This window comes from Micropterus salmoides, unplaced genomic scaffold (assembly GCF_014851395.1).
Source record: "Micropterus salmoides isolate LMB-PRFRI ecotype aquatic unplaced genomic scaffold, ASM1485139v1 Ms_hic_scaffold_1, whole genome shotgun sequence".
NCBI classification, from domain to species: domain Eukaryota; kingdom Metazoa; phylum Chordata; class Actinopteri; order Centrarchiformes; family Centrarchidae; genus Micropterus; species Micropterus salmoides.
This window is the reverse complement of record NW_024040040.1, coordinates 40,600,831-40,627,841: the sequence shown is the minus strand read 5'-3', so window position 1 is coordinate 40,627,841 and position 27,011 is coordinate 40,600,831. Positions and strand designations below refer to the sequence as shown.

At 42.1% G+C, this 27,011-nt stretch overlaps 1 protein-coding gene across 1 annotated transcript in view; it reads left to right on the top strand.

The window, feature by feature from the left end:
- prex2 (phosphatidylinositol-3,4,5-trisphosphate-dependent Rac exchange factor 2) overlaps positions 1-27,011 on the top strand; it is an 87,499-nt gene that overhangs the window by 35,047 nt on the left and 25,441 nt on the right. Inside the window, 18 exon segments of the mRNA XM_038727647.1 lie at positions 136-239; positions 335-384; positions 4,133-4,208; positions 4,989-5,061; positions 6,878-7,020; positions 7,327-7,419; positions 8,481-8,629; positions 8,733-8,818; positions 10,969-11,105; positions 12,516-12,633; positions 13,262-13,446; positions 15,067-15,228; positions 19,069-19,291; positions 19,411-19,618; positions 23,406-23,585; positions 23,740-23,834; positions 24,439-24,521; positions 25,447-25,537. Coding sequence (XP_038583575.1) covers positions 136-239; positions 335-384; positions 4,133-4,208; positions 4,989-5,061; positions 6,878-7,020; positions 7,327-7,419; positions 8,481-8,629; positions 8,733-8,818; positions 10,969-11,105; positions 12,516-12,633; positions 13,262-13,446; positions 15,067-15,228; positions 19,069-19,291; positions 19,411-19,618; positions 23,406-23,585; positions 23,740-23,834; positions 24,439-24,521; positions 25,447-25,537 — 2,256 coding nt within the window.

Below are 27,011 nucleotides of genomic sequence, written 5' to 3'. Positions count from 1 at the left end.
TTTTAAACCTCTTATGCTTTCAAATTTGAAGCAAGACGAATAGTGCTCCCTTAGGGTTTTGAGACTTTTTCACTTGTTTTCATTCTGACGCATCTCCTTTCAGAAACCTCCTCATGTTTTGAATTGCATTTTTAGTCACAGACAAACACCAATTCAAACCTGAGCCTGTACTGTACCGCTTTCGCTACGACGATGGCACCTACCACCCCAGAAGTGACATGCATGATGTCATATCTAAGGTATCTAAGCTAATTTAATTGACCTAATTTAATATAAATCAAATTTACACCCCTATCACTGACATAACTGAAATCTTCTCTCTTGTTTTTCCCAGGGTGTTCGGCTCTTCTGTCGTCTTCACAGCCTCTTCACTCCTGTCATCAGGTTGGTGGACATTTTCCCCCCCACTCCATTGCAACCCAGCCAGGTGGGGCTACAGTAGCTTAGCATCTGACTCTTGCTCCTAAAAATAGCTCCACCACAAAGCAAGCAGAGTGGAGTAGAGAAATATAACGGTGAACTATGAGCTCATTGTTTTTAAAACTAACTTAGGAGGAGTTGGCACTGATGGTGATTGAGTGCGGTGGTGATGGAGCTTGGCAGGTGCATCTGCCTGGTCTCAAAACACAGAAGTGGTGAGGAAGATTGAGTCAATCAGATGTTGCAAGTAGTTTGGGACACCGATAAATGGATAATATTGTGATGACTCTCTATTGGTGCCTTTGAGAGTTAATTTTAACTATAGCCTGTTGGAAAGGTATGGTAAACAATGTGACAAGGTTCTGGACCTTGGAAATAGTTGTAGTAATAACAAGCAATCCTAACTTTCTAGCTTTCTGTGGGTTTCAACCCCATTACATTGTCTTCGTCAGCATAAAAGTTCCTTTTTTACCATCTAAATAGTACTTTGACAAAACAATCCCCACTCAACTTCTTCTTGCTAGCTTTTTCTTGAGCTTTAAACCCCATCACATGGTCTTCATCAGCATGAAAGGTGGTTCCTGGCAGTGCTCAAGCCTTAACTTAAAGCCAACATGGACGAGAAGTCCTAAAAATGCTATAGATGAAATTAACTTTATTTGGGTCTTTTGAAATCCTCGTCAGGGATAAGTGCTATACTTTGATGCATGAATCCACTGTCGTACAGCACCACCCCCAAGATCAATGCTTCTTCCAGGCCTTTTCTGACGCTTTCAGTGGTATCACATGATCTTCATCAGAGGATTTTGCTCAGTTATGATGGAGATGAATCTGTTGATATGCAAGCTTATCCTGCTTTTTTCTGGAGTTTTAATCCGTATCACATGGTCTTCAGCAGCCTGATTGCTGAACTGTAAGTAAATCAACATGAATGAGATGTCCTAATAATGTTATGAATGCAATTTAAACAACTACTGTGCTTGCATATCAACAGATCCATCTCCTTGAAAACTAAGCAAACTCTATTCCGTGAAGAATAACTCTATGAAGACCGTGTAATACAGTTGAAATCTCAGAAGAAGCTAGTATGTGGACCTTGAGTTGTGATTGTTTTGTTAAAGGATATCGGCAGTTCTTTGGCCTGTTTCTCAATTCAAACCTAATTTCTGATCACTTTGCTATGTGTCTACACTCTGTTTGGATCACACTACTCAAGCCATTCATCACAGTTACAAATCAGTTCTATTATAAAGCATTTTTTCAGGGGCCATCTGGTTACAATACAGGTCTTACATATTTCACTGGAGTGTGACTGACAGTGTATTGATCCTGTGCTCTGAAAGGCCTGACACAGGGTCATGTTGCACGAGGCAAACATTGATTCCAATTCTTCAACATGATGTAAAATAGCCATTTCATATCTGTCTGTAAGTTCAACAGTGTTGTTTTCAAAAGTTCAGTACTGAAATATGAATAAGTTCTCTGTTCCAGTACATTCACATACACAGATACACTACTTCCCAGTTAGTCAATCTCAGAGAATCTTATAGTGGGTAATTAGTGTAAACATGTGAAAGCAGAAACATCCAGAATGCCCATGAAATAGTCACTTAAACCCAAATGTGGAACAGGTGTTTTTTGAGCAGTTTTGGCACTTGTGATGAAACATCCGTTTGTCTAACCGAGTTAGACGTGGAGCAATCTCATTTTATAGGAGTAATTTGCAGGCATGAACAGTGTTTGAGGTGCAGGCTGGCTGCTAGTTTAACCGCAAAGCACCGCAGCAAGGTTGCCTGTTTATGCTGGATTTGAAATGGCCTGATGAAAAGCTTTAATTTCACACCAGTAAAACTGTGCCATAGCTGGAGGTGGCGCACTGATCCTGCATGTATTCCAGCATAAAAGCTTCTCCGTATTTCTGTTTGATCCAACTCCTAAAAAGCCTAAAGGGTGATTTTATGTGTGTGTGTGTGTGTCAGCATTGGCGTTTGTATTGAGGCCAAACTTCTTGATGTAAAAAAACTCTTTTTTGGTGTACTGGAGTTGTGTGTGTGTTGTTAGCTAGCATATCTGTCGTGTGTTCTCACTAAGAGCCAAGTACAATGCATAACAGTCCCTGGGAATGCTAGAGTTTAATTAGGGCAACCGGTCCCTGTCTAATTAGGTATAATTTCCTGGCAGATCAAGAGCGATGAAGCGAAGGTCGGAGTGGGGGTGGGGTGGGGGTATACTACGCAACCCCACACAGCTTCTGTGCCCCCCCTCCCCCAGACACCGCAGCGTTCTTTACAGGGAAGTTGTGAATCCATCCACTCCAGGAGATCTGACTGACAGGTTAATACAGTTAAATGTTTAATAATGCATCGAGAAGGACTTTACAATATGCACATAGAGAGGCTGCAAACCCACACAGTACAGCGAAGGTCACTTGTAAATCATCTTCAGATTGGAAAAACTCATTTCAGTTCAGTGTCTGAGAAGTATAGATGTGTGTGTGTGTGTGTATTAGATTTTTTTGGTACACTGTGCTTGAGTAATTCATCAGGACTGAAACAGTTGATGAAAGGCTGAACTTTCAGCATCCTATGCATGATATTTTCCAAAAAATCTTTTAAAAATGAAACATTTTCCTTCATCATCCATTTACCCCTAACAAAATGTCAAGGCAAGCTTTCCTCTTTGGACAGCAAGTTAAAAACAACCTCTCTGACCTTTCCCTCTGTTACTCTTCAAACTGCTGTTTCCTCATGCCATACATATGGCTGCCCACTGGGCTGCTGTTTACACCCAATTTGTCACTCTGACAGCCTCACCGTGCACCAGCCGCTGAAGCCCCAATCTCCCTGTCTCCCTTAACCTATTCCGGAGAAAAACAGAGTGCCTCTTGCCTCTTTCTGGTCCAAGTGGTTTATGCATGGCACAGCAGTGCAACGCGCTTCACCGGCAGTTACCAACACTACCATCCTCATCAGAGACCCGCACAGGCTGTCAAATGGAGTTACGTAGCACAATGTTCCATTGTGGAGGAAACAGGGCAGCTTTTGGTCTCTCACGGCTCACATTCTGAAGAGGCCCATACAGCTGATATTGGACTTTAACTTGGCTCACATGTCATGTTTGACTAGAATTGTGTGTGTGCAAGACAGCGTGTGTGTGTGTGTGTCTGAGTGAGTGTTTGCATGTGGTGGAAATGGCGGAGTGGAGTAAGTCACGGCGGTCCTGGACTTTCCCAGCTTGCAGCTTGGCCCCTACGTGTCCCTGAGGAGGCCCCTGTGTTCATGGGAAAGCCACGGCTCCATTTCAGACGGCATTCTCGGGGTGTGTGCGACGGTGTGGGTAACACTGAGACCAGCAACACCAGACTGACATAGGGCACCCCAGGGCCAAATACTGCAGGGGCCGTTACCAGTCATGCTTGGAGGAATGCTGTTTTGCTGTCACCGACTGTCAGAAACTTACTTAGATTTATGATGCAACTGCCAGTGCTTGAAAAGTGACCGTGCCTTGCTGACAGCGAGAATCATTAGCGCTCTTTTAGGCGTTGTGTTTAAATAGACCAAGCAATTACATCTCTGCATGTTCACCATTGGAGTTTATTACAGTTGAAGTTAATCACAGAGTTGAATAGTAGCATGGCACAGTCTAAGTTTAAAGGTCGTATTTTGTTTTTCTTATCCTATTCATGAAGTTCTCTGCTTTTATGCCCATCCAGGGATAAGGACTACCATTTGCGGACCTACAAATCAGTGGTGATGGCCAACAAGCTGATAGACTGGCTTATTGCACAGGTAAGCCCTAAAACTGCTTCATCCACAGTAACGGATGAGCAATATTTGTTACTTACTGTTACTGTAATAAGTTACTTACATGTTTTTTCCCCCCTGAATACATGCATACACTGTAATACATACATTGAAACATAACCATTTGATATATATATATACACGCACAGTTTTGCTGGTCACTTCAAATGTGCAACTGAGGCAAGAAACTGAGACAACAAAGCGTTTCTTGCCATTAGACTTGAGGCTCTCAGCAGAGCCAAAAGGAAATGAAGAAAGAAAAGTGGAATTGATTCGACAGCTGAGCTTTATTGACTCTGACAGGACGCTTTAGAGTTGACAGATTGAAAGTTCTGTTCGGTATGACAACAAAGAAATTAAATGTATATGGCGACCACCACAGAATCAATGGCAGACATCACATGCTTGTATGTGCATATAAGTGCATGTGTGTGGGTGTTGTAGTCCATATGAATGTGTTTGACCCAGGCCAGGGGAATAGCTCTCGCTCCTTTAGCGGGACTTCAAGAGCTGTCACACTATGCTGTCTAGACATGATTTTGGCTGTGTTCAAGATGGAGCGTGAAGCGGCTCTGCTGGCCTTAGTGCAATTGGGTGCAGGAACAAAGGGGTGGGGGGGGTGTGAGTGTGACATTTCTCTAAACATACAATGTTCTTTGTTCTTTCTCTTTCTACTTCTACATTTTCTCCTCTCATCTTTTTTTTACTATGCTCTCCCTCTCCTTTCTCCACTGCGTCCTCTCTTTCTTGGGTCCTCTGGTGCAGGGGGACTGCAGAACCAGGGAGGAAGCGTTGATCTTGGGGGTGGAGCTGTGCGACAATGGCTTCATGCATCACGGTAAAACTCTTTTCACTGTTGAGGATTTCAACGCACCAAAAAAAAGTTCTGATCCTGCTGTTCACAAACCCTGGAATTCTTTCCATCATTGACTAAATGAGAGTTGAATACTTTGGAGAAACCGCACAGAGGGCGCCTGGCATTTAGCATCCTCTTTTAGAACACAACCAGTCTTGTTCTCTTTCCATTTCTACTTAAGATCCTTTTTGACACACTACAGGAATAGAATTTTTTTCCAATCCAGTGAATTAATTTGTATGTGTGCGTGTGTGTGGTGACTGTATTCATGCATACTATCATTAACTTCATGCATACTTGTGCATGTGCATATGACTTAAGTAACCAAGTGTAGGGCACTTGAATGGTTATCTTTAACTGTGAGAACTTGGCAGAAGACACATGGATGTTTGTCTCTTTAAGTGCAAAATGGTCAGTATCCATGGTTAGAGTTTGTTTTTCTCTGCGCTTCCCGTCTGCCAAAGTTCACATCATGCACACTACAGTATGAGTCACAGCGCGTCTCCTTGTACCGCTGTGATGTAACCGCTCCAAACTACCCACAGTTCAAGCCTCACACTACAAATTACAAGCACTTCTATGGAACAGCCCCAGCCATCAAACCTTCTCTCACTTCCACAGCCTTTTACCATTCGTGCCATTAAGTTATTTGGCCTGAGGATGTAGCTATTAAAACTACTGTCGCTATATCTTATCCTGAGGGGAATAAAGTGAGGGAATGTTTGAAGGAGTTATATTGCCGTGGATACTGGGTTGAGTCAAAATAATAAAAACAATAATACTAATCTACTGTATTTATAGAGCAAAACAAAGTACAAAAGTGCTTCACAGAGAGAAAGAATAAATAGAAAATAGTGAATGATAAAATACTTGGAAGGCAAAAATAAAATAATTATAATCAAGAAATCAAAAATCAATAAAATAGAGAAGACACTGACTCAGTCAGCCTATTTTCCTGGAGCCAGTCGTCCCAGCTCTGTCCCCTTTAGTTTTCAGCTTGGACTCTGGAAGAGACAGAAGACCCCTACCCGAAGATGCCAAACTCAACAGAGGTTCATAAGGGATTAAAAGGTCTAAAATATAATCTGGAGCCAGGTCATGGAGAGCCTTAAAATTCATAAATGCAATGTTCAAATTAATCCTAAAACAAACAGGTAACCTGGCAGCTGAGTTCTGTACTGTCTGTAGTCATTTCAAAGTGTTTTGAAATACAAGAGAAGTGCCAAAAGTAATATTCTGCTACAATAGCGGGGTCTCCCTTTCTCTCAACGAGTGCATGTGTTCATTTTGGGATTGGGTGCTTGGGCATGTTCCATATGAAAAACTTGCTAATGCAAAATGCTTGATTCCTAATTGTTATTTATTCCACTCCTGTACAGCACCAAACACTGAAATGTAAAGAACTGCACATGTTCATGTGTCCAAAATAGAATGAATGCCTGAGAGAGCCAATCATCCATTGGTTTCTATTACTTTCCATATATTTTGTCCTCAAAGTTTCGTAATATTTTTTGAGGTACTGCAGTGCATACACAAGAAAGATAATGTAACTTTGACAAACCTTTGTGCTACTTCTAACAGTAGAAAATATTCATCCAGTAATCTAAAAATGTATAGTAAACTTCTGAAAATTGACAGCACAAATGTGATTTGTACGTGATCTGTAATAAAGGGGCTTTCAAACATCTTTAAGTCTAAAAGCAATCTTTTTGCCAAAAATATGATTATTCAGCAAGTGTCATTTTAGTTTGTTTGTCTGATACTTAATCATCCACAACTTTGTTGTTACCTCCTCCAGTGTTGGAAAAGAGTGAATTCAAAGATGAGCCCTTGTTGTTTCGTTTCTTTGCTGATGAGGAGATGGAGGGCTCCAACACCAAACACAAACCAATGAAGCATGACCTGAAAATAGTTGAGAACGTCATCTCCAAGTCTCTCCTGGTGAGCGCTCACATACAGTACTATGCTATGACTTTGCAATATATCCACAACTCAGAACAAACCACAGGCACAGTAAATGATCACTACACACAGCAGTGAGAGGGAAAACTCACAACATTGCAAAAGTCCATTTTATACATCAGTAAGCAGTCTTTTCAGAGGAGTGAGCAAATACTACCATGGCTGCTATCTGCCTGTACCAGTGTCTACTTCTTGTGTGTTTGTTTGTGCTCCGTGAAAGTGTCTTGGTCTGCTGGCTTGGGATTTTTCTGATGGGAGACGTGAATGTTTTTTTTTCTCCTCCAGATAAGGCCCAGTGATGGAGGCTATGGCTTCAGCCTGGAAGAGAGGAATAGAGTCCCCATTATCAAATCTGTAGAGAAGGGCTCCCCAGCAGAGGTGAGAATGCACACACACACACACACACACACACACACACACACACACACACACACACACACACACACACACACACATACAGTACATGTATGCACCACCCGCAAATTTCCACTCACTGGATATGAAAGTGAAGGAGGAAATCTATATCAGTTTTACTTCTCATTTAAAAAAGCAGGTTTTATATAAAATTACATGGTGTAACACAACTAATGTTGTGCTTGGGTTTGCTTCATTTACTGTGGAGAGTAAGTCAATGTAATCTCTGTTGTAACTTTGTAGGGCCCAAGATCCAAGGGTGTTTTGTGCTTTATGATGTTCAGACTGCGGTTCAGTGTATCCTCATTTATACTAACATCATTCTGATGTATTTGATTTTGTTTTCCAGAAGTTATTCTGCAAAGCTGTGATTTCTTTTATAGCAGATGAGCGGCGGTTAGCAGAAGCCTTTTGTTGTTAAAATGTGGTTCGATCATCAGTCATAAAAATATAAACCTCTTAACAGTTTGCTCCAACACTGAACCTGCTTCATGGTGATGCACACTGATGCTAACATTAGAAGCTTTTTTTGTGTGTGCAGGAACAGAGCGTATTAAAGGGCTCCATATTTTTGAGGTCTCCTTTGGTATTTATCTTTGATCTGCTAGATGGAAATGAGACTGAGGGGTTTGAAGGCAAATGTGATCAATCTGAGCTCACGACCCATAATTCCCTCCAGCCCTGAAGTAGTGCTGAATGCGCCTGGAAGGTCTGGATTGCATAGAGACTGGTGTTGCTTTTTAAATATTAAATCTGGGAAGATGAAATCCACAACAGGATCCAGCTGTATACTCCAAGATAAAAGTTATCCCATATTGTCCCCTATGAGTGGGAGTGTGTACACTTTTCTTTGTAATATATAGAAATCCTTTGGGAATATTTGTGTTCTTTATACTAAAAAAGTTAACTTGAAGCTAAAAATGACAAAAACTTCATTGCGATTCTGTATGACATTAAAACCTGCTGCTTGACTCAATACTTTTTTTATCATCTATTCTTTTCTCTTCTATTATTCTATTGTTAAGATGGCTGGCCTGGAGGTGGGGAAGAAGTTGTTTGCCATAAATGGAGATATGGTGTTCCTCAGGCCTTTCTCTGAAGTGGAAGTTCTCCTCAGGCAGTGTTTCAACAGCATGGGACCCCTCAGGGTGCTGGTTAGCACCAAGCCAAGAGAGTAAGTCATATCTGCATCTGCATATGTGCAAAGGTCCTATCAAAGAAGTATTGTCAAAGCCATCTTGTATGAGCTTGCCTCTTTTTCCTCATCTTGTCCCCAGGACGGTAAAGATCCCAGACTCGGCTGATGGGTTGGGTTTCCAGATTCGTGGCTTTGGTCCTTCTGTAGTCCATGCTGTTGGAAGGGGTAAGAGATCGCCGCCTCTACCACTCGAGCTGTCTGGCTTCATCAGAAAAAGGCCTCCCATCATTTTTCCCTTATTGTGGCACAGCTGGCAAACAGCTGCCACACCAATCTTTCGGTGGGTGTGCGTGACTTGGCCACAGGAGGACAATTTCCCCGCTCATTCTCTCCATGTGGCTCAGCTGGTTCATTAATGGTGCTGCCAAAACTGCTAAATTATCCGGTTATCAGTCACTTTCCACTTCACAATAATTCCCATGTACCTATTCACGTTTTTCTTAGCGCTTTAGTTCCTCTGCGTGATGGAGAAGCACTCAACATTTTTTTCATCAGAGCCCCTCCTTTCTCTTAACACAGCATGTTTAGTAGGACCACTATCAGGGCTGGCACAAGATAGGGTCCAATCCAAAAACAATCCATGGCCTTGTCTGGCTGTTCTCTGGGGAAATGAATCTTGTTTTTTTCCCTTAAGCAATCTAAGTGGGATAGCAGGGCAGAAATGTGCTGGGTATGTGCTTACATGCGTGTGACTCTGCTTGTGTGTATATGTGTTTGTGTGTGTGCATGTGTTGGCTTGATAATGTGGTTGCCTGGGAACCTGCTCTGTGTTTTGAAGTAGATGCTCTGATCCCCCGAGACAAAGCTGATGATATAGGAGATGACTAATCCCTTGGATTGTCATAACAGCTGCTGTCCCCTGGTGTCTGAGGTCAACAGGACCAGGTAATACCAATTAGAGACAGATAAACTGAGAGACAGGGTGAGGTGAGATAGGAGAAGGAGCAGAAAAAATTCTCTGCATTCTCAATGTTTTATATTGGCACTATTGTTAATGATAAGCTGTCATTCCTGTTATGTTTGTACACTGCATTTCTTTGAGAGCACTTTGCCATCAATTTATATTTTTCTTGAAGTTTGTGGTACCAATTTAAGCCAGGCTAGCCAGTTGGACGGTCTGCCTGTGAAATGCGACTACAACAACTACAAGACGGATTGCATTGACATTCATGGTGCCCAGAAGATAAAGATGAATTTTTCTTTTGCGCCACCATGAAGTTGACATTTGTGGTATGGAGTAAAATGTCTTGTCATAAAATATGGTTCAGACATTCACGTCCACATTAGTGCTAATTAGCAAATGTTACCATGCGAACACTAAGATGGTGAGTATGGTAATATTCACCATCTTAGTGGTTATACCCGCAAAAAATCAGCATGTTAACATTGTCATTGTGAGCATGTTAGCATGCTGACATTAGCATTTAGCTGCAAGCACTGCTGTGCCTGACTACGGCGTCATAGAGCTGCTAACTTGGCTGTAGACTCAGTCTCCTCTCCTGTTTAGTAGCAGTAATTATACCCATGATGCTTTAACTATCCCAATTTTTGTACAAAAAACATGCTGTTTCTGTTGTAAATATAAAACACTTCCAAAGAGAAACCTACCTGAGACCTGAAAAACAGATACACATACACACACAAAGAGATGCAACCCCAACAATACGAATGTTAGACTACTGTATCTTGTACCACATTTCGTGTACTTAAAATCTGAACAGTCCCTAATGTTGTGTTGGACTGTAGCCTGTTTTTGTGGTATATTATTTAGTACATTGGACCTGTCTGTTGAAACACTTTCTTACTAAGACAGTTAAAGCAATAGAGAAACTGCAGCTAAATGAAATAACTCTCACAACATTTCGCCGTAGGAATACGGATTCTATATGTTGCAATGTGAGGTATGCATGGTGTGTGTTTAAGGAGCTATAAAAACAAATTGGAGGAATATTTAGTCTGCCATGCACTTCCTTCTGATAGCTGTAAACCTTGAAGTTCTTGTATGTTCAGAATCACGTCCCTCTGAGAGGCTCTCGTCTACCCCAGATAAACAACTTCCCTCCTCTCCACGCTCTCCCTCACACTCCTCCTGAGCTGCCAAAACAGGAAACAAAGTTGCAAATACAAAGACGCAAAAGGAATGTTGTTCAACCTCATTTTGTGTACAGGATGTGGAAGATGTGTGTTATTTTTTGGGATGTGCCGGTGTTTGTTTCATTCAGATTCAGCTTTCACCTGCATGTACAGTAAATGTGTTGTAGTTATTGCCCTTGACGCCTCTCCTTTCTTTTTTGCTTTCCTCTGTCTCACGCCAGGCACGGTGGCAGCCATTGCCGGTCTCCATCCGGGCCAGTGCATCATCAAGGTGAACGGCATCAATGTAAGCAAGGAGAGCCATGCCAGCGTCATCGCTCATGTCACCGCGTGCAGGAAGTACCGACGACCCACACAGGTGAGACAGGAGGAGAAGTAGGGAAAGGAGAAAGGGGAATAAACTGCAGGATAAACCCAACTAGACGTTGCAGTACCCAATATTTAGGGTATCATACATTTACAATGAAAATTTAAAATACATATCTATGTGATTACTATGAAGAAATAGTCCCAAAAGAAAAGATCTGGAGGTCACTCTTTAATTTCCCATGGTCTCACTGGTAGAAAGTTTGGATAATTTGTATTGCATGTTGATTGATCTGATTGCTATGTAATGAAACTAGAAAGAGGGGGAGTGTGAGAGATCAGAAAAGAGCTAAAGGAACAAAAAGAGCAGAAAAGAGGGGAACAATGACTAGTTGACCGTGAGAAAAAACATAGCAGACAGACCTCCTAGCTCCCGTTTACCTTCATATCACTTTCTTTCTCTCTCTCCCTCTCTCTCTGACTCCCTCTTTCCTTCTCTTGGGTCATTACGCAGAAATAATAGTAGTTTTGGCTCCGCCAGCGCTGACCCCTGGCTCACAGCGGTGGGCCTGCTGTGGAAGACTGGCAGGCTGCAGAGAGAGGTGGGAAAGGATCTGGGGGTGGCTGGGGCTCAGAGTGGGTGAGATCCCTGGAGGCACGGAGGAGAAATATGGAGTAATATATGGAAGATAAGCCAGCCAGTTTTTTTCCCCTGGGAGAGTGGTTGACAGCAGACAAGTGCCGGGGAAGAGAGAGCAATCTCAGTCCACCTGTTGAAGGTGGGAAAATTGTGACAAAATAGAAACCCAAGGGTGTGTGCATGGATTGAGTTAGTGTAGTGTGTCACTTTAATTGAGCCCCGTCAGGACTTCAGACTTAATGAAGCATTTCAGGGTTCCAACACTACTGGAGATCTGGTTTACATCAAGTATGGACACAGAGGAACCGCCCTCTCTTTCCCTGTCTCTTTCTGTGTGTGTGTGGTTGTACCACAGACCAGGAGGCAGGCACAGCATGTAGCCTTGGCAGAAAACCAGGTGTGGAGAAGAGACAACAGACACAGACAGATGCACACGGGGCTGTGTGGCACGGTAGAATGGATTGATGAGATTGGCATAGGTTTGCATTTGTGGTCTCACCAAGCACCGTGTTCCCATATGTTTGTGAAGGCTTTTCACTGTATGCTCTGCCAACTCAACTGTGACACTGCACACCATATCTGGGCAGAATCAGCGAAACATGCTGCGTCAAACCCAAACCTCAGCTTGTGTACACACACACACTAAAGTTATGTGTGTTCAGAGTTTTAGTTTTTCTCATGTCCCATCTTTCCAGCAGTAGAAATGCCACCCGTTCCCATCATTTCATAAAGACAAAACATCCTCTTTCAATCATTTCATATTTTAAATGATGCAAAAATAATAAACGTATTATTAAATTCCTTTATTGTAATCCTATGCAGCAAGATACTATTAAGTGGGTGTACAACAACAGTGAGAGCGCCAAGGAGGACAACCAGAAAACTAACCAGAAACCAACCCCTCAGGAGAATGGAGACGGCTTTGAGTGTAAAGTAGAAGGTGACCACACACACACATGCACACATTCACAAGTGACTACATGAGAATTACTCATGTGGGAAAAAAAATTACGCTCAAGGTGTCTATGGATGTAACACAGGCTTGTTCACGGGAACACGAGCACCTCGCCCCCTCTCCATTTAACAACTCAGTTGGAGCCCCACACCGGCTCATCTGGTGTGCGTTAGTCTGAGAACACTCCTCTGGCTCATCAAGTGTTAATTTCCCCCTCTGATTTATGGATCCCAATGAGAAAGTAAAACAGCAAAGCCATTCCCTTCATAGCAAACAGCTCCAGCGCAGGATTTATTGTTGTATTTAGTCATTGCGTTAGCACAGGGCCGCTTAACTTAATGCTCTTGGAATTGCTCATCATTTTCGGGGGGTGATGGAGGGCAGCCATGTGCAGAGGGTCTTCCTTACAAATGAGCTGCAGATTTGGTGGTTTGAGACCTCCCACACTGAGGAGTGTGTGATGATGAAAACACTTTTAGGGATGAAGAGGATCCTCTGTGTTTATGACAGAACATGATCAGTACATAATTTTTGCGATTTGCTGCAATATTTGCGTGCAAATTACCAGAGATCTATTTCACCACTGTCTTGTTCTGTATTTTGATCATCTCAGAGGTGATGGACAAATTCAACACTATAGCCATCATCGACGGGAAGAAGGACCATGTCAGTCTGACAGTAGATAACGTCCACCTGGAGTACGGAGTGATGTATGAGTATGACAGCACAGCTGGCATCAAGTGTCACGTGCTGGAAAAGATGGTCGAACCCAAGGGATTCTTCAGCCTCACTGCTAAGGTATTCTGTCTGTTCAGTTAGTCCGAATGTTTGGTGGCATGAAGACAGGGCTAAACAGTACGATCTAATATCTTTATAATGATATATTGTCACATTTAGTATGATCACTACATTATAGTTCCTTTCCCACGCTGGAATCATTTTTATGTCAGAATTAATGATAGTATGACAAGTAAAAAATTCTCGACACCTGAACCTTAGGCTGATTGAACATCTGGTTGGATATAATTATGTGAGATTCAGACTATTCCTTTTTTGAAAACAGTGATGTTGATTGATGATGTTCAATAAATATGATTTGTTTGGTCCAGCCACAAAACTGGATTATCAACTAGGCCCAAAGCTCACTTTGTGAAAATTAAATTGAACTGAATTTCTTTGTAATATTCACAATCAAAGCACAAAATACATCTGCACTTTAACCTGATTTGATGCGCTGTTTTGTGTAAGGGCAGTTTGTCAAAACCTACTTTTAATGCCTTTATTATTTGAATTGATAGTAAGCTTAAATGCATAAAAAGTGGATTCTTCACATGTAGTAAAGACCTACACAAACCACAACAGTGCTTCTGTCTCTCACCAAGCTAAAGATTAGCACGATAGCAGGAGAACTTGGAAAGGAATGGAAGTGAAATCTCAGTAGAATTTGTAATCAATCCAGTTCTGACTGATAATTCAAAAAAACCCATGTCATTTTATGCATTTGAATACTCCAGTAAAGCCAGATACAGCAAACAGCCCTCCTGCTGTATAGACTGAAGGGTTTGATGCTAGTTAAAAGTGACAGCTTTATTTTAGTCATGTTGGTTCTCCAGTCTGTTAAGTGCATGCTTTTTACATCCCAGCGGTGATGTTCATTGAATGATCATTATTGATTTAAGATGCTCAGAGGAAAAGAAGATTCACTCAGACATAGATGCACACATGCTGGCGTGGAATATAAAAAGCAGTCCGCAGCGACTTTCTGCCAAATTCCATGATGAACAACATGTCTCTTGTTCATGGTAAATTACCAGAGATCACAAGTTGAGTTTGTGTAAACTGATCTAGATTTACAGCCCTTGTGTTCAAAAGCCGTTAAAACCACCATCTTAAATGAAAGCCAGTGACATGCACAAAATATAAAATTTGCCATATACCCTCCGACTATAGGTAGTTTCCCATTCCTCCAAAGTGAAAATAATTTTATTATTATTATAAACATCTGCCCCGACAGTCCACGATGTCCTCTGAGATCTGTGTGGTGTTGAATTTTAATATTGCTAACACTGCTTTCCTCTCTCCTCCACTGGGCATCTCATTAAGAGATGTGCGTCCCTCTTTCTCTTCATATCTAATCTCTGATCTGGAAAGTGCTTTCATACAGCATATGTATTGCAATCTGGGGTTTATCTCCATGGATTTATGAATAGCACATGGAAATTTTAGATATCTGAGTTAAACTGCTCACTAAATGCTGCAGAGGAATGCAGAGCCCTCCAGCCAAATTTTCTTTTGTTTTCCAATGAAAAAGAGCTTGGTCATTCATTTACATCCCATTAGGTGGTCTCAAAAGGGATTTTAGAGGCATTTGCATATCAGTTAATCATCCCTGCCTTTGTTTGCCCTTTCTCTGACCAGATCCTGGAGGCACTGGCACGTAATGATGACTCATTGGTGCAGATGTGTGGTAGGTTGAGTTACAGTTGTGATGTGATTCCGGAGGAGCTGCAGGTACGCTTCAGTGCCATGTGTGGTGAGAGGGTGGAGCACATCAACCGGCGTATCACCAACTACCGAAAGGTAACAATCCTGTGCAGCTCTGATGAAAAATGAAGAGGCACTTTATCAGTGTCTCTGCTCTGGATGGTATTTCTCTTTACCGTGCACTGCACAGGACCTGAGCAAGTGAGGAAAACATACTGAAAATATTAATATATACTGAATTATATTTTTTCATGTGATAACACTGAAGAAATTACACTTCGCTACAATGTAAAGTAGTGAGTGTACAGCCTCACAAACTAAATTTGCTGTCCCCTCAAAATAACACATCACACAGCCACTGGCAACAAAGTGAGTACACCACTAAGTGAAAATGTCCAGATTGGGCCCAAAGTGTCAATATTTTTTGTGGCCACCATTATTTTCCAGCACTGTCTTAACCCCCTTGGGCATGGAGTTCACCAGAGCTTCACAGGTTGCCACTGGAGTCCTCTTCCACTCCTCCATGAAGACATCGCAGAGCTGGTGGATGTTTGAGACCTTGCTCTCCTCCACCTTCCGTTTGAGGATGACCCACAGATGACACAGTGTGATGACACTCACACCACCATGCTTGACTTTAGGCAAGGAACACTTGTCTTTGTACTCCTCACCTGGTTGCCGCCACAAACGCTTGACACCATCTGAACCAAATAAGGTCTCATCAGACCACAGGACATGGTTTCAGTAATCCATGTCCTTAGTCTGCTTGTCTGTTTGCGGGCTTTCTTGTGCATCATCTTTAGAAGAGGCTTTCTTCTGGGACGACCCTTCAACCTCTGCAGCAATACTGGCAGCACTCATACATCTATTTCCCAAAGACAACCTCTGGATATGACACTGATCATGTGCACTCAACACCTGCTCCCCATTCACACCTGAGACTAGGGCTGAAGGGCTTTTCGCGATGTGATAAATCGAGACTTACTAATCACCAAGGCTGTGATTACACTCTGGTCACATGACACCCAAGAGTAAAGTAGTGTGCAGACAAAGCATCAACTTTGCACGTCACACTGTACCTTGACTTGTTTTTGTACAATGGCCTTAAGCTTGACAGAATAATGACACTACAGAAACTTTAGTGTCACACAGGGAATGAAAGTAGCACCCGCCACAGCGGGTAAAATGGTGGCGGTGGTGGGTGAAATTGTCAACAGAAAGACGTGTGTAGTAAGGTAAGTATTGTGGCGATCGGCGCCTGTGTCACACACACAGCCACCAGTCAGCTCAGAAAATATCTGTGAAACGGATTTCAAACTAAACGCACAAGTCTGAAAGAGGCCCAGTCTGTCCTGAGTTACAGCCTGGTTACAGCCAGTGTGCTGCTTACCAGCATCACAGGCTGCGGGGGAAATCGGATGTTGAGAATTACTAAGCTTGTCTATTAAACACAAGAGGCGTCACTTGGTTTTATTTTTGTTGGCCAACTTTTGAACTGACCCTCATTGAGTATTTTTTGTTTGCTTACTGGGATATAGAAAGATGGACTCCTAGGAGACTGTAGGACACACACTGTGGTGAACTGTTTTTTTTCTTGTGTGTCTATAGGCAGACCTGATGATATTATATCATATTATTTAATGCCATGACTTGACTCTCGAATTATCTTTCTCATATTATTATAATTTGATACTTCTTCTCCAACATTGCTCATAATAATAATAATAATTCATGCATCACCTAATTTCATCATAACACAGGCCTGACCCACAAGAAAGAACAGTGTATGTTTAATCTATCTAATAATCTAATCTTGTGTTGGTCATACTATACACTGATTTACTGCTTGTCCATTTTGAATAATACAGGACGTAAAGAGCTTAAAAATTAATCGCATACTAAATCACAATCTAATCGATTTTTTTCCAAAATCGTTCAGCCCTACCTGAGACCTTGTAACACGAACGAGTCACATGAAATGGCTACTCACTTTTGTTGACAGCCGTTTAGACATTAATGGCTGTGTGATGTGTTATTTTAGGGGGACAGCAAATTTACACTGTTATACAAGCTGTACACTCACAACTTTACATTGTAGCAAAGTGACATTTCTTCAGTGTTGTCAAATGAAAAGATATAATCAAATATTTACAAAAATGTGAAGGGTGTACTCACTTTTGTGAGATACTGTATGTCATTGATGAATGCTTATTTTCTCACTCTACTGACGTAAACATGTCAGAGTGTGAAGGCTGCTGTGCTAAAATGTAATCAGCTCTCATTGACCCTGAGAGTGAAGAAGAAATATTTAGCCAAGATGTCTGTCCATGACTTGCAAACTTGTCATTGACATGCAGTGTATTTTCTGGCACTTTGTTTGTAATTAGGTTACAGCTGGTTGTTGACAGAGCCAAAGTATTTTCATCTCTTTTCATTCACATCTGTAAGCATGTGTCTATAGGCCAAACATCCCAATGCGTGCAAGTGTGCGTGAGAGGGGAAAAAGGAAAAGATCTGACTCAACATTAGAGTGGGACTTGGATTAATTACCAGTCACTTATAAATAGCTCTACACGGCTACAGCCTGGACTTTTGCTGTTTAAGATCCCCTCCTGCCCTGGAGCATTCCTTCTCAGACCCATAGAGAGAAAGTAGGGGGAGCAAAAGTGGAGGAATGAGAGAGGGGATTGAAGAAAGACGGAAGAACTGGGAGTGATATAAGGAGAAATGTTAACCTGAGGCCTGGAAAGTCCACAAACCTCTAGAGACAGAGGAGAGATGTGGTGAGACTCTTTGGTCTCAAGAGAAGGTCAGCTCATGGTCCATCTGGAGTGTATCATCTCACTTGGAGCAGCAGCTTCATACCCCAGCTATCTGAGATAACTGAAAAGACATGTTTGGTTTAAGTTCCTTATTTGACATATACATATTGTTATGCGCATGTTCCTTGACATCCCAAGTTGCTAAAAATGATCCGATTGCTTAGAGCATCTGCTGTGTAAGATCCAAGACAGGATGCAGGCCCTGTGACGGAGGGTTCAAGGAAAGTACACCCAAATGTTGCATAGAAAAAATTGTGTTTGTGATATTATGTATCAGCGATTGGATCCAAGCTGCAGTTTTATATGGAGATGCTATCTAGCATGTTAAGGAAGTTTTCTTACACAGCAGGCTTAGGTCAGTTTAGGAGTTCTGTAGCAATAAGTCACCCAGGAGGATGTCTGCGCTCATTTTACAATGTATGTAGGATCTATTAGTGCATCTGAAAGAATTTTATATCATTTGAAGTAACATCATTTTCAGTGCAAAGTGTGTTTGATGTTACTGTCATTAAATTAAAACTACAGTTCCTCTACAACAAATTTAAACTTCACTACTGGATGTTTGTTGAAGTTACAAATCAAATCACAAAAAAGCAAAACATAATTTCATCACATAGTCTTACAACATTATGATATGAGCTGTGATACACCAGCTTCAGCTCACATCCATTTAAATGGTTAATGCTCACAATGGGGTCTGGAGTTCTGCAAATATGTGAGCAATGATGATACCATGTGTTTGTCTTGGATCTTAGATTTGGGTTAAATATTTGAGCTGACACATAAAAAAGGAGGAATGTAGAAAATGTTCTGCAATGGGCGTTTATACTTTTACTCTTTAGTTGACAAATATTCTGTAGTGTGTTTCACATTTCATTCTGGTGCCTGTGAGGTACCCAACAGCTATGTAATGTTAAGATTCATTCTGCTGTTTCTAAAAAGTAATTCCCCTACCTATTCCCCATCTTTGATTGCTATTGATTATAAACCATTCCCTGCAGTAAGTGCCATTATAGTGCAATATCTCTACTCATATTTCTTACAAATTATCTTTTCACTTTTCCAGCAACATTAAACCACCCGTATCTCTCTTTTTTCCCCTAATGTATAACAGTTTGCTCGGGTATTGAAGAACAGAGCGTGGCCCACCTTTAAGCAAGCTAAGGCCAAGGTGTCTCCCCTGCATAGCAGCGACTTCTGCCCTACAAACTGTCATATCAATGTGATGGAGGTGTCCTACCCAAAGACCACCACCTCTCTGGGTAGCGCCTTTGGTGTGCAGCTGGACAACAGGAAGAACACGCTGGAGAAGGGAGGACGCAGCAGTGCTGAGCAGGGTGAGTAAGAATGGGCAGCATGAAAAACATCTGCACAGTGGAACAATGTCAGTGTGAAATGTCAAATGACTTTGTACTAGTGGTCTTATTTCCCCCTGACATGTTTTGTGTTGCTCCAGGTAAGCTAAATCCCATGGTTAATGTCCAGCATACTATCACCACTATGGCCGCACCATCAGGTCATAGTCTGGGCAGGACAGAGGGTCACGGCCTTCGCTTCCTGCTCAGAGAGGAAGACCTGCTCACCCTGGATGCTTACCAGAAACTCCTCTACAAACTCACCACGGTTGTCAAGGAGATGGAGACACATGGTGCCCATATTCATGAGTGAGTGGCCATATATGCATACTGCATATATGCATACTTAAAGTATGTTTCACCACAGTCATGTGAATGTAGAGATTCAAGTGGTCAAATAAAAAAAATGCACACAAACGCACACATGTAACAAATATTTGTTTCTCATATGCAGAACCCCTAGCAATGTCCCATGTGTTATGTTTCATTAGATGGGCTTGAGTTTGAAACACTTCAAATTACTTTTTGTTTATGATGGAAAGAGCGACCATGCCGTAGATTCTATTTGCCTCCATTTGAAATGTCGTTTGAAACCAGATTGCCTCATATAACATGCTGTAACTTTAGCAGCCTACTTGGTCATTGTGCAGCATCTGGCACTTGGAGGGCATACATTTTGGTCATTACTCGAGCACCTGTGTGTGTGTGTGTGTGTGTGTGAGAGAGAGAGAGAGAGAGAGAGAGAGAGAAACAGAAGAGGGAAAAACATCCAGTCAGTTTGGTGGTCTTCTCTACCTAATGTCAGCATAATTTGTGCACAAAGCTATGCTCATGCTTCATTTAGGCGCAGGATTTTAAACTAGATATGGTATTTGTGTGTGTGTGTGTGTGCTAGATCAGAGTTTCCTGGCTGACCACTCATGCTGGGTTCATTGTTTGGAGGCATACGAGGCTACAGAAAGGAAATGGAAAACACTGCTCCAGTTCTACCTTCCCCACCCCCAAACAGGAAATACAATCTCAATGAAGTAGAGGGTGTGTTATTAGGCCAGGTGCCCTCTGGAAATGCCATTCACCAACAATGGACTACTGATATATGCATGCAAAGTACACAAGGAAACACCAACAAACATAAACACTCACATGTACATAAAACCTCTAAAATGATCATACTCTTTCTAAATAAGAAACTTTACTATCCCACATTTAGCCTGCAGTAGTTGGTATTTACTGTATTGGTGGGCAGCTCACTGATTACAATGGATGTGTGTGTTATGAATCTTTAGATGATCATTTGATTGATTTAGTCATTAGAAGTCTCCTCAGCTGAGGCAGCGGCATTTGGAGAGTGACATTAAAAGTCGCTAGATGGAGCGGAGCTGTCACCTAACTGTGGTAATAATGAGTCAAGTCCACAGCAGGGCTCTTAATGACTGAGTCTGGACAAATTTTGTCATGCTCCTGTCAGTGCAAATTAGCGTCGTCATATCCACACAAATTGAAATGGTCAGAGACACGGCCTAGTCAGGGGATAATGACCTTTACTATCCACTATCGGTTTAAACATGCAGACACATTACACACACATGCACAGGAGCCTGTAAAGACTCAGCTGTGTGGGTGGGTGGGCAGGATTGTTTCACAGGAACTAATATGAGTTGTGTTGCTAGTAGCTGCAGTATGGATGCATTGCTTTGACCTCTGTGGGTGTGTTCAAGCCTCCTGAACTCTTCATAAGGTTAATTTGCATATTAACCTGTTTGTTGACTGAACTAGTGTCAGTGCTACTTGCTTTGTTTACACAGTTTCTGTGTCTCTTAGTCTTGCTGCATGTCTTGCTTTCTACACACCCGTCTGCACAACTCTCTCTCTTTCTCTCTCTATACTGGGTGTGACTAACCTTGACAGCAACACTTTGTAATGATGTAATGATGAACTGAAGCGGCCATATTTATGAGGGCTCTTTTGTGCGTTATGCCAAATGCAACCCCTCCATTCCCAACTCAGTGTCAAAAGAGGAAGTTTACGATGCGTGCATCAGAGACTAGAAATATCCTCAAGTAATTCAGGAAGAAGAGAACAACTTGACATAGAATGATGTTACATAATTTCTTGGCTGAGTCTGGAGGAATCCATTTTGAGGCTGCGACCTTTGAACCTTTGTTGTGGGGTCACAGCTGTGTGTGGATGTGCCCCTTAACGTGCTTTATATCAGGACCTCCTCCCATCCTGGATCTAGTGTTGTTGTCAAGACTGCCCAAACTGAGACCAAGTCAAGACCAAGACCGAGGGAGGGCGAGACGGAGTCAAGACGAAGACCAGCTCCCCACATTACATGACACACAATAAAATGTGGAACGAGATCATAGGTACTTCTCAAATTGATCTGAAAGATCCACATACCCATTGAAACACCCACATACAAACACTAAAAGCTGAAATAAACTTAAGTATCTTTATTTAACACACCTTTTCCATGTTTACCATTCCCATTAAAACTAGAGCTGGGCGATATGGCCAAAAATGTTCAAAGTTAGGAATTTATTGATATTCCCAAAGTTATGGTCTTGACTTTTCTTGAAATAAAATTCCGAGTCCTCTATTTTAGAGACCGAGACAAGACCGAGTACAAATCTGGTCGAGTCTGAGATGAGACGGAGACCATCAAAAGGTGGTCTTAAGACCGGTCTCGAGACCAAGAACAGTCTTGAGTACTACAAGACTACCTGGATACTATACCCGCTTATCGCCTCCATTTTCACATATTTTCCTTATTCTGAGCACATCATTAATATCCCCTTGACTGGCAGTGGTTTCAGAACTATAGGGTACTCCGACTTATTTACCTCAGTGTGGATTAAAGCATGCAAATGTCTTATCATGCCACTGCCTGATGTAGAGCTTTGTAATGTGAATGCACTCATAGATGCAGTGAAGGCGATTGATATCTAATGGTTTAATGTGTCTAAGTGGTTGAAGAGCTTCCTGTGAGAGATTAAGAGATCTTTCTGATTGCTTGCGTTTTACAGTGTCGTGCTTTGGCCTGCTCTCGTTCTCTAACTTTCTGTTTTTTCTCTTTCTCTCTCCGTTGAAGCCCCTTCTCTGATCCAGTCATTGTAAGTCTCCCTCGCTCCCTCTGATAGTTTGCGCCCCAAAGGCCCCAAACTGCGCTCAATTCTTTATTAACCAGTAGCCAATCACAGAGCCTGGAGAGCTTCTCCATGGCGATGGAATGCCACTCTGCTCTGGAGGGGCATTGTGGTGGCTCCTGGAGTGGACCATAATGAGGGCATCTCTGTGGCCTAGTCAGCCTGTGAATGGGAAGAAAGGGGGTCAGTCGAGAGAGGGTGCGGTGGGGGGAGGTGTTTAAATTCATAAAGAGGCATAAAAATCTGACATGCATTTTGGCAGCACAGGTTGTTTATTTCACGTATTTCTGAATGGCTTCAAGCAGCCCCTCCCCACTGCCTCCACTTTAAAATGTCCTTAAGGCCGATGTTATGACACAATGGAAAATGTAAGCGGACACAAATTAAAATAAGGCTCAAATGTAAACAGACAGAGTGTGTGCGTGGGGAGAGATCAAAAAAAGTCCAAGCCTAGCATTTATTGGAATACAGCTTTAAATGCCACCATGTGTTGCTGCAACTGTGAAAATATCCCGGCCGGCCTCTTCCTGCTCTTCTGATAGCCGTCTGATAGACTACAGGCCAGCGGTAACAGTGAGAGCTGATCTTAGCAGTGGGGCGTGTTGACACAGCTGTGCACTGCTACACGTTTGAACCTATTAATATGATGCGAATCCTGGACCATCTGAGGCTGTTGTGCGGAAGCAGAGCACAAACAGGTTGGGGTTTTGTTTGGCTCACTCAGTCAGCTGTTGGAGCCCATGCACATGTACAGTATGCACATACTGTATGGACGGTTCAATAAGTTACAGTGTTTAAACACATGTAAGAGCTTCCTGTGTAGCATTAGTCTGATCAAAGGAGCTGTTCTTTTCCTGCTGTCTCAAGTGTTAGTTTTGCACGAATGTCACAGCTGTTATAAGTAAGTCAAGTAAGTCCCTCCTCTCTTTCTTATTTCTCTCCATCAGCCTTTTATCCTCCATCACCCACCCTCCAGCGTCAGAAGAAAGGACCCCAGAGAGTTACATATCGGCAGAGAGTGAGGGGGAGAAGGGGGAGCGCAATGGGAAGAAAGTTTGTTTTAACGTGGCAGGGGACGAACAGGAGGACTCTGGACACGATACAATCAGCAACAGAGACTCATACAGGTAAAACCAAAATCTCAAAGATCTCAAAGATCTTACAGAACTAAAAAATTGTGGTAACTAATTAGTTAATAAATTAGATGAGTAATGAGTACATATGCAGTAAACTGATGAAGTACATTTTCTCCTTAACATTTATCTCCTTGTTTCTTCTCAGTGACTGTAATAGCAACAGAAACTCCATTGCCTCCTTCACCAGTATCTGCAGTAGCCATTGTAGCTCCTACGTTCATAGCGACGAGATGGACTCAGGTACACAAATACAACAACACAGCATTATCCTCCACCACACATTACACTTAATAAAAGTTATTTGGCAGAAATAATATAAAGTATTAAACAGGGTCCATATGGTCATACTTGGTGCATTATGTGACTATGTGACAATAAGAGAGAGATCCCAGTTCATGTGTCATAATCCATAACCCCAGTCACCCACTGTGTTGCAAAATAGCCCCGTAAGTGATGGGTCATTATTGCAATCTAACTGCATGATTTTACCTACTAGAAGGCGCGAACAAAGTAGAATTTAATTGGATATGACAGGCGTTTGACACACATCTCAGCTGGATTTGTCATTAACATCTGACACAGCTGTGTATCCTGTCAAATATCCTTTCCCTCTGTGTCTTATGATGTCTCTGTCACACACACAGCCATACACACACATTGTTGCTAAGTGTGATGTCAGATATTCCCTCTTTTTCTTTATCCTAAAAAAAAAAGGTTTGGCGATTGGATTTGCCATCATAGAGGCGTTTTGAACAGTGAGAAAACACACAGTAAAAAACATACGGGAGTTTAATGCAGTACATTAGTGGACTAATGCTGACAAGTTGTGACCTCACCTCTGCAGGAGATGAGATGCCCTCCAGTGTGTGGCTATCCCATGATAAGCAGAAGAAACTTCACAGCTTTCTGGAACATCTGTTTAGCCAGGTGGGTCAGCTAAACATCTGTACAGATGTGATTGATGTGGAAAGCCTAACTTTTCTCTCTATCTTGGATTTTTTTAAGTTCTCAGCCCTGAACGTCCCTTATATCCAATTTATCTCGCAGATAAGAATTATTTTGAATCTTCTATATGTTATTGATCCCTTAAGGAAAACATATAACTTTTTTGTTATCTTGAAAGGTTAATTATTGTGTTGTCTAATCGTGTTGTGTGATAGATTGGCTGTGATTTGATTGGATTGTTCTTTGACCGCGTACAAGATGTATCAGCCCGTTAAAAAGTTGCATCGTCATTATTCAACTGTGATTTTCAATGACAAAACAGTTATCATATTTCTTGTGCAGTTTGTTGTTTTGAAATGTCAAATATTTATTTAGATTTTGTGTACAGAAAACAGGAATTGTGTCAGAAAGGGAAAATCATGATAGCCTTAAGCTGACCCATGACCTTTCTGACACCTTTGAAGCAAAGGATGACCATCTCTGATTACCCATATAAAATCTTTAGCACACGCACACACACACACACACACACACACACACACACACACACATACAGAGAAGCTTTATGAGGATGTCTCCATCGACAGTGGAAAGGCATAAAAAACTATGCTTTGCTGTCTCTGCACTTTTGGGCTGCTTCCTGTCATTTGTTTTATTGTAGAACAGTTTCCCCAGCTTTGTTTACATACTGCATAGAAAACTGTATTCATTGGAGCTGTGTGTGTGTGTGTGCGTGTGTGTTTGTGCGTGTGTGTGTGTGTGTGTGTGTGAGTGTGTGAGTAAGAGAAGCAGGTGTTGGTCATGTTTGGGCAGCGGTTTTTACTTCCCTCCACATACTTTTGATCTTTGCTTAGTGGGAAACCGTACCATGTAAGTGCACCAACTTGACCCTTGCTGCTTTCTTCAGGTGGACTCGATCACCAGCATGCTGAGAGGAGCAGTGGTGGCTCGGGCGTTCGAGCAGACAAAGTGCTTCACCCCTGGAAGAGGGTTACAAGGTAAAACACCGGGACGGCATTGTGCTCCTGCCTCTCAGCATCTGACATCCCATTTCACAGCACACCTAGTAGTCAAACCCTTAGAGCAAGAAATGTAAAAGTTAGTCTTTCAGTCTTCACTCTCCTTGCAAAATATCTCACTTTCTTCTGCAGCAGTATGGAGGAATGTTTTTTTTTTGTTGTTGCCCTGCTTCCTGGGCCTTGCTGGGCGGCACAGTGGGCTTGAGAGAAGAAAGATAATATTGGCAAAACTCCAGAGTCCAACCAGCACGAAAACTGAGAGAAAACAGAGCACACGCTGAAAATGTCACAGCCCCCTGTACATAGGGGCTTCAACTTCCTGTGGTGTAATGTGTGTGTGTGTGTGTGTGTGTGCACAGATGTGACTGTAGAGAAGGAGGAACATATTTTATGGGCATTCAAGCTCCTAAAAAACCTGATTCCCATCCGTTTTCTCTTCTCTTCTCTTCATTCCTTCCTCCTGTCTTTTCACCTTCAAGGGCTATCCCACTGCCCATCACTCTGAAGCGCTTCGTAGTGTTGAAACAGGACCACTTAGTCGCATACTCATTTCCACTTTACGATTATTGTAGTGCTACTTACCAGTCAATGGAAAATGTGACCCCTGTAGCAGCTCTTGTGCTTTTCGGTTATCTGATTGTTTTGTTTTCACTTTGTTTATTTGCCACCTAACCTCATCTTGGCCTTGGTGTTGAACCACACTGTCTATTGTTGCATTTTATCTTCCACAGGAAAATGTAAGAAATGTTGCTGGAAGGGGCTAAATTTATTCTTATCATTTCCCTCTACAAATATAAACTTGCTTACGGTGCCCTTTCATGATCTATGGAAGTTTGTTCAGATGACTCAACCCATTATGAAGATTAGATAGAAGAGAGCCAAGCTCAAAAGCAACAATCGTTTTCTTTCTTCTTTTTGTAAGTGGTGCAAGCGTGGTTCCCAGGCTTCGCAAATATGATAACTGTATGTTTTTCATCGTGGTGGTCTGAATAAACTATGTAATGATTTAATAAGCTCTGATATGATGAAAAAATTGCATATTTATGTCCTTGAAAGTGACTTTAATGGAGTGTGATGATCACTAAAAGCAAAAGAGCAGAGTAGCCACTTATTCTGCATGTTATTATAAGTAAAGCTTCCAAACACCCCGACCCATTTAGCACACAGATGCCCCTCTCATCTCAGGCTCTCTTCAAGTGAGTGCAGATGTGTTTGCACTGAAAATAGGTCCGCTTGTGTTTTGTGTGCTTGCGTGCATGTTTGTTTGTATGCATAAATGCCCTCAAGGGGCAACGTGAAGGCCTTGATCAGAGCTGATCCATCTCCACTCCAGTAATGTGTGTGGTTGATAACAGAGCAAATGGGATTATCTAACAAGTGGAGCATTCCTGCATCTGATTTCTCACTCTCTCCATCGCCCTCAGACACACACACACACACACACACACACACA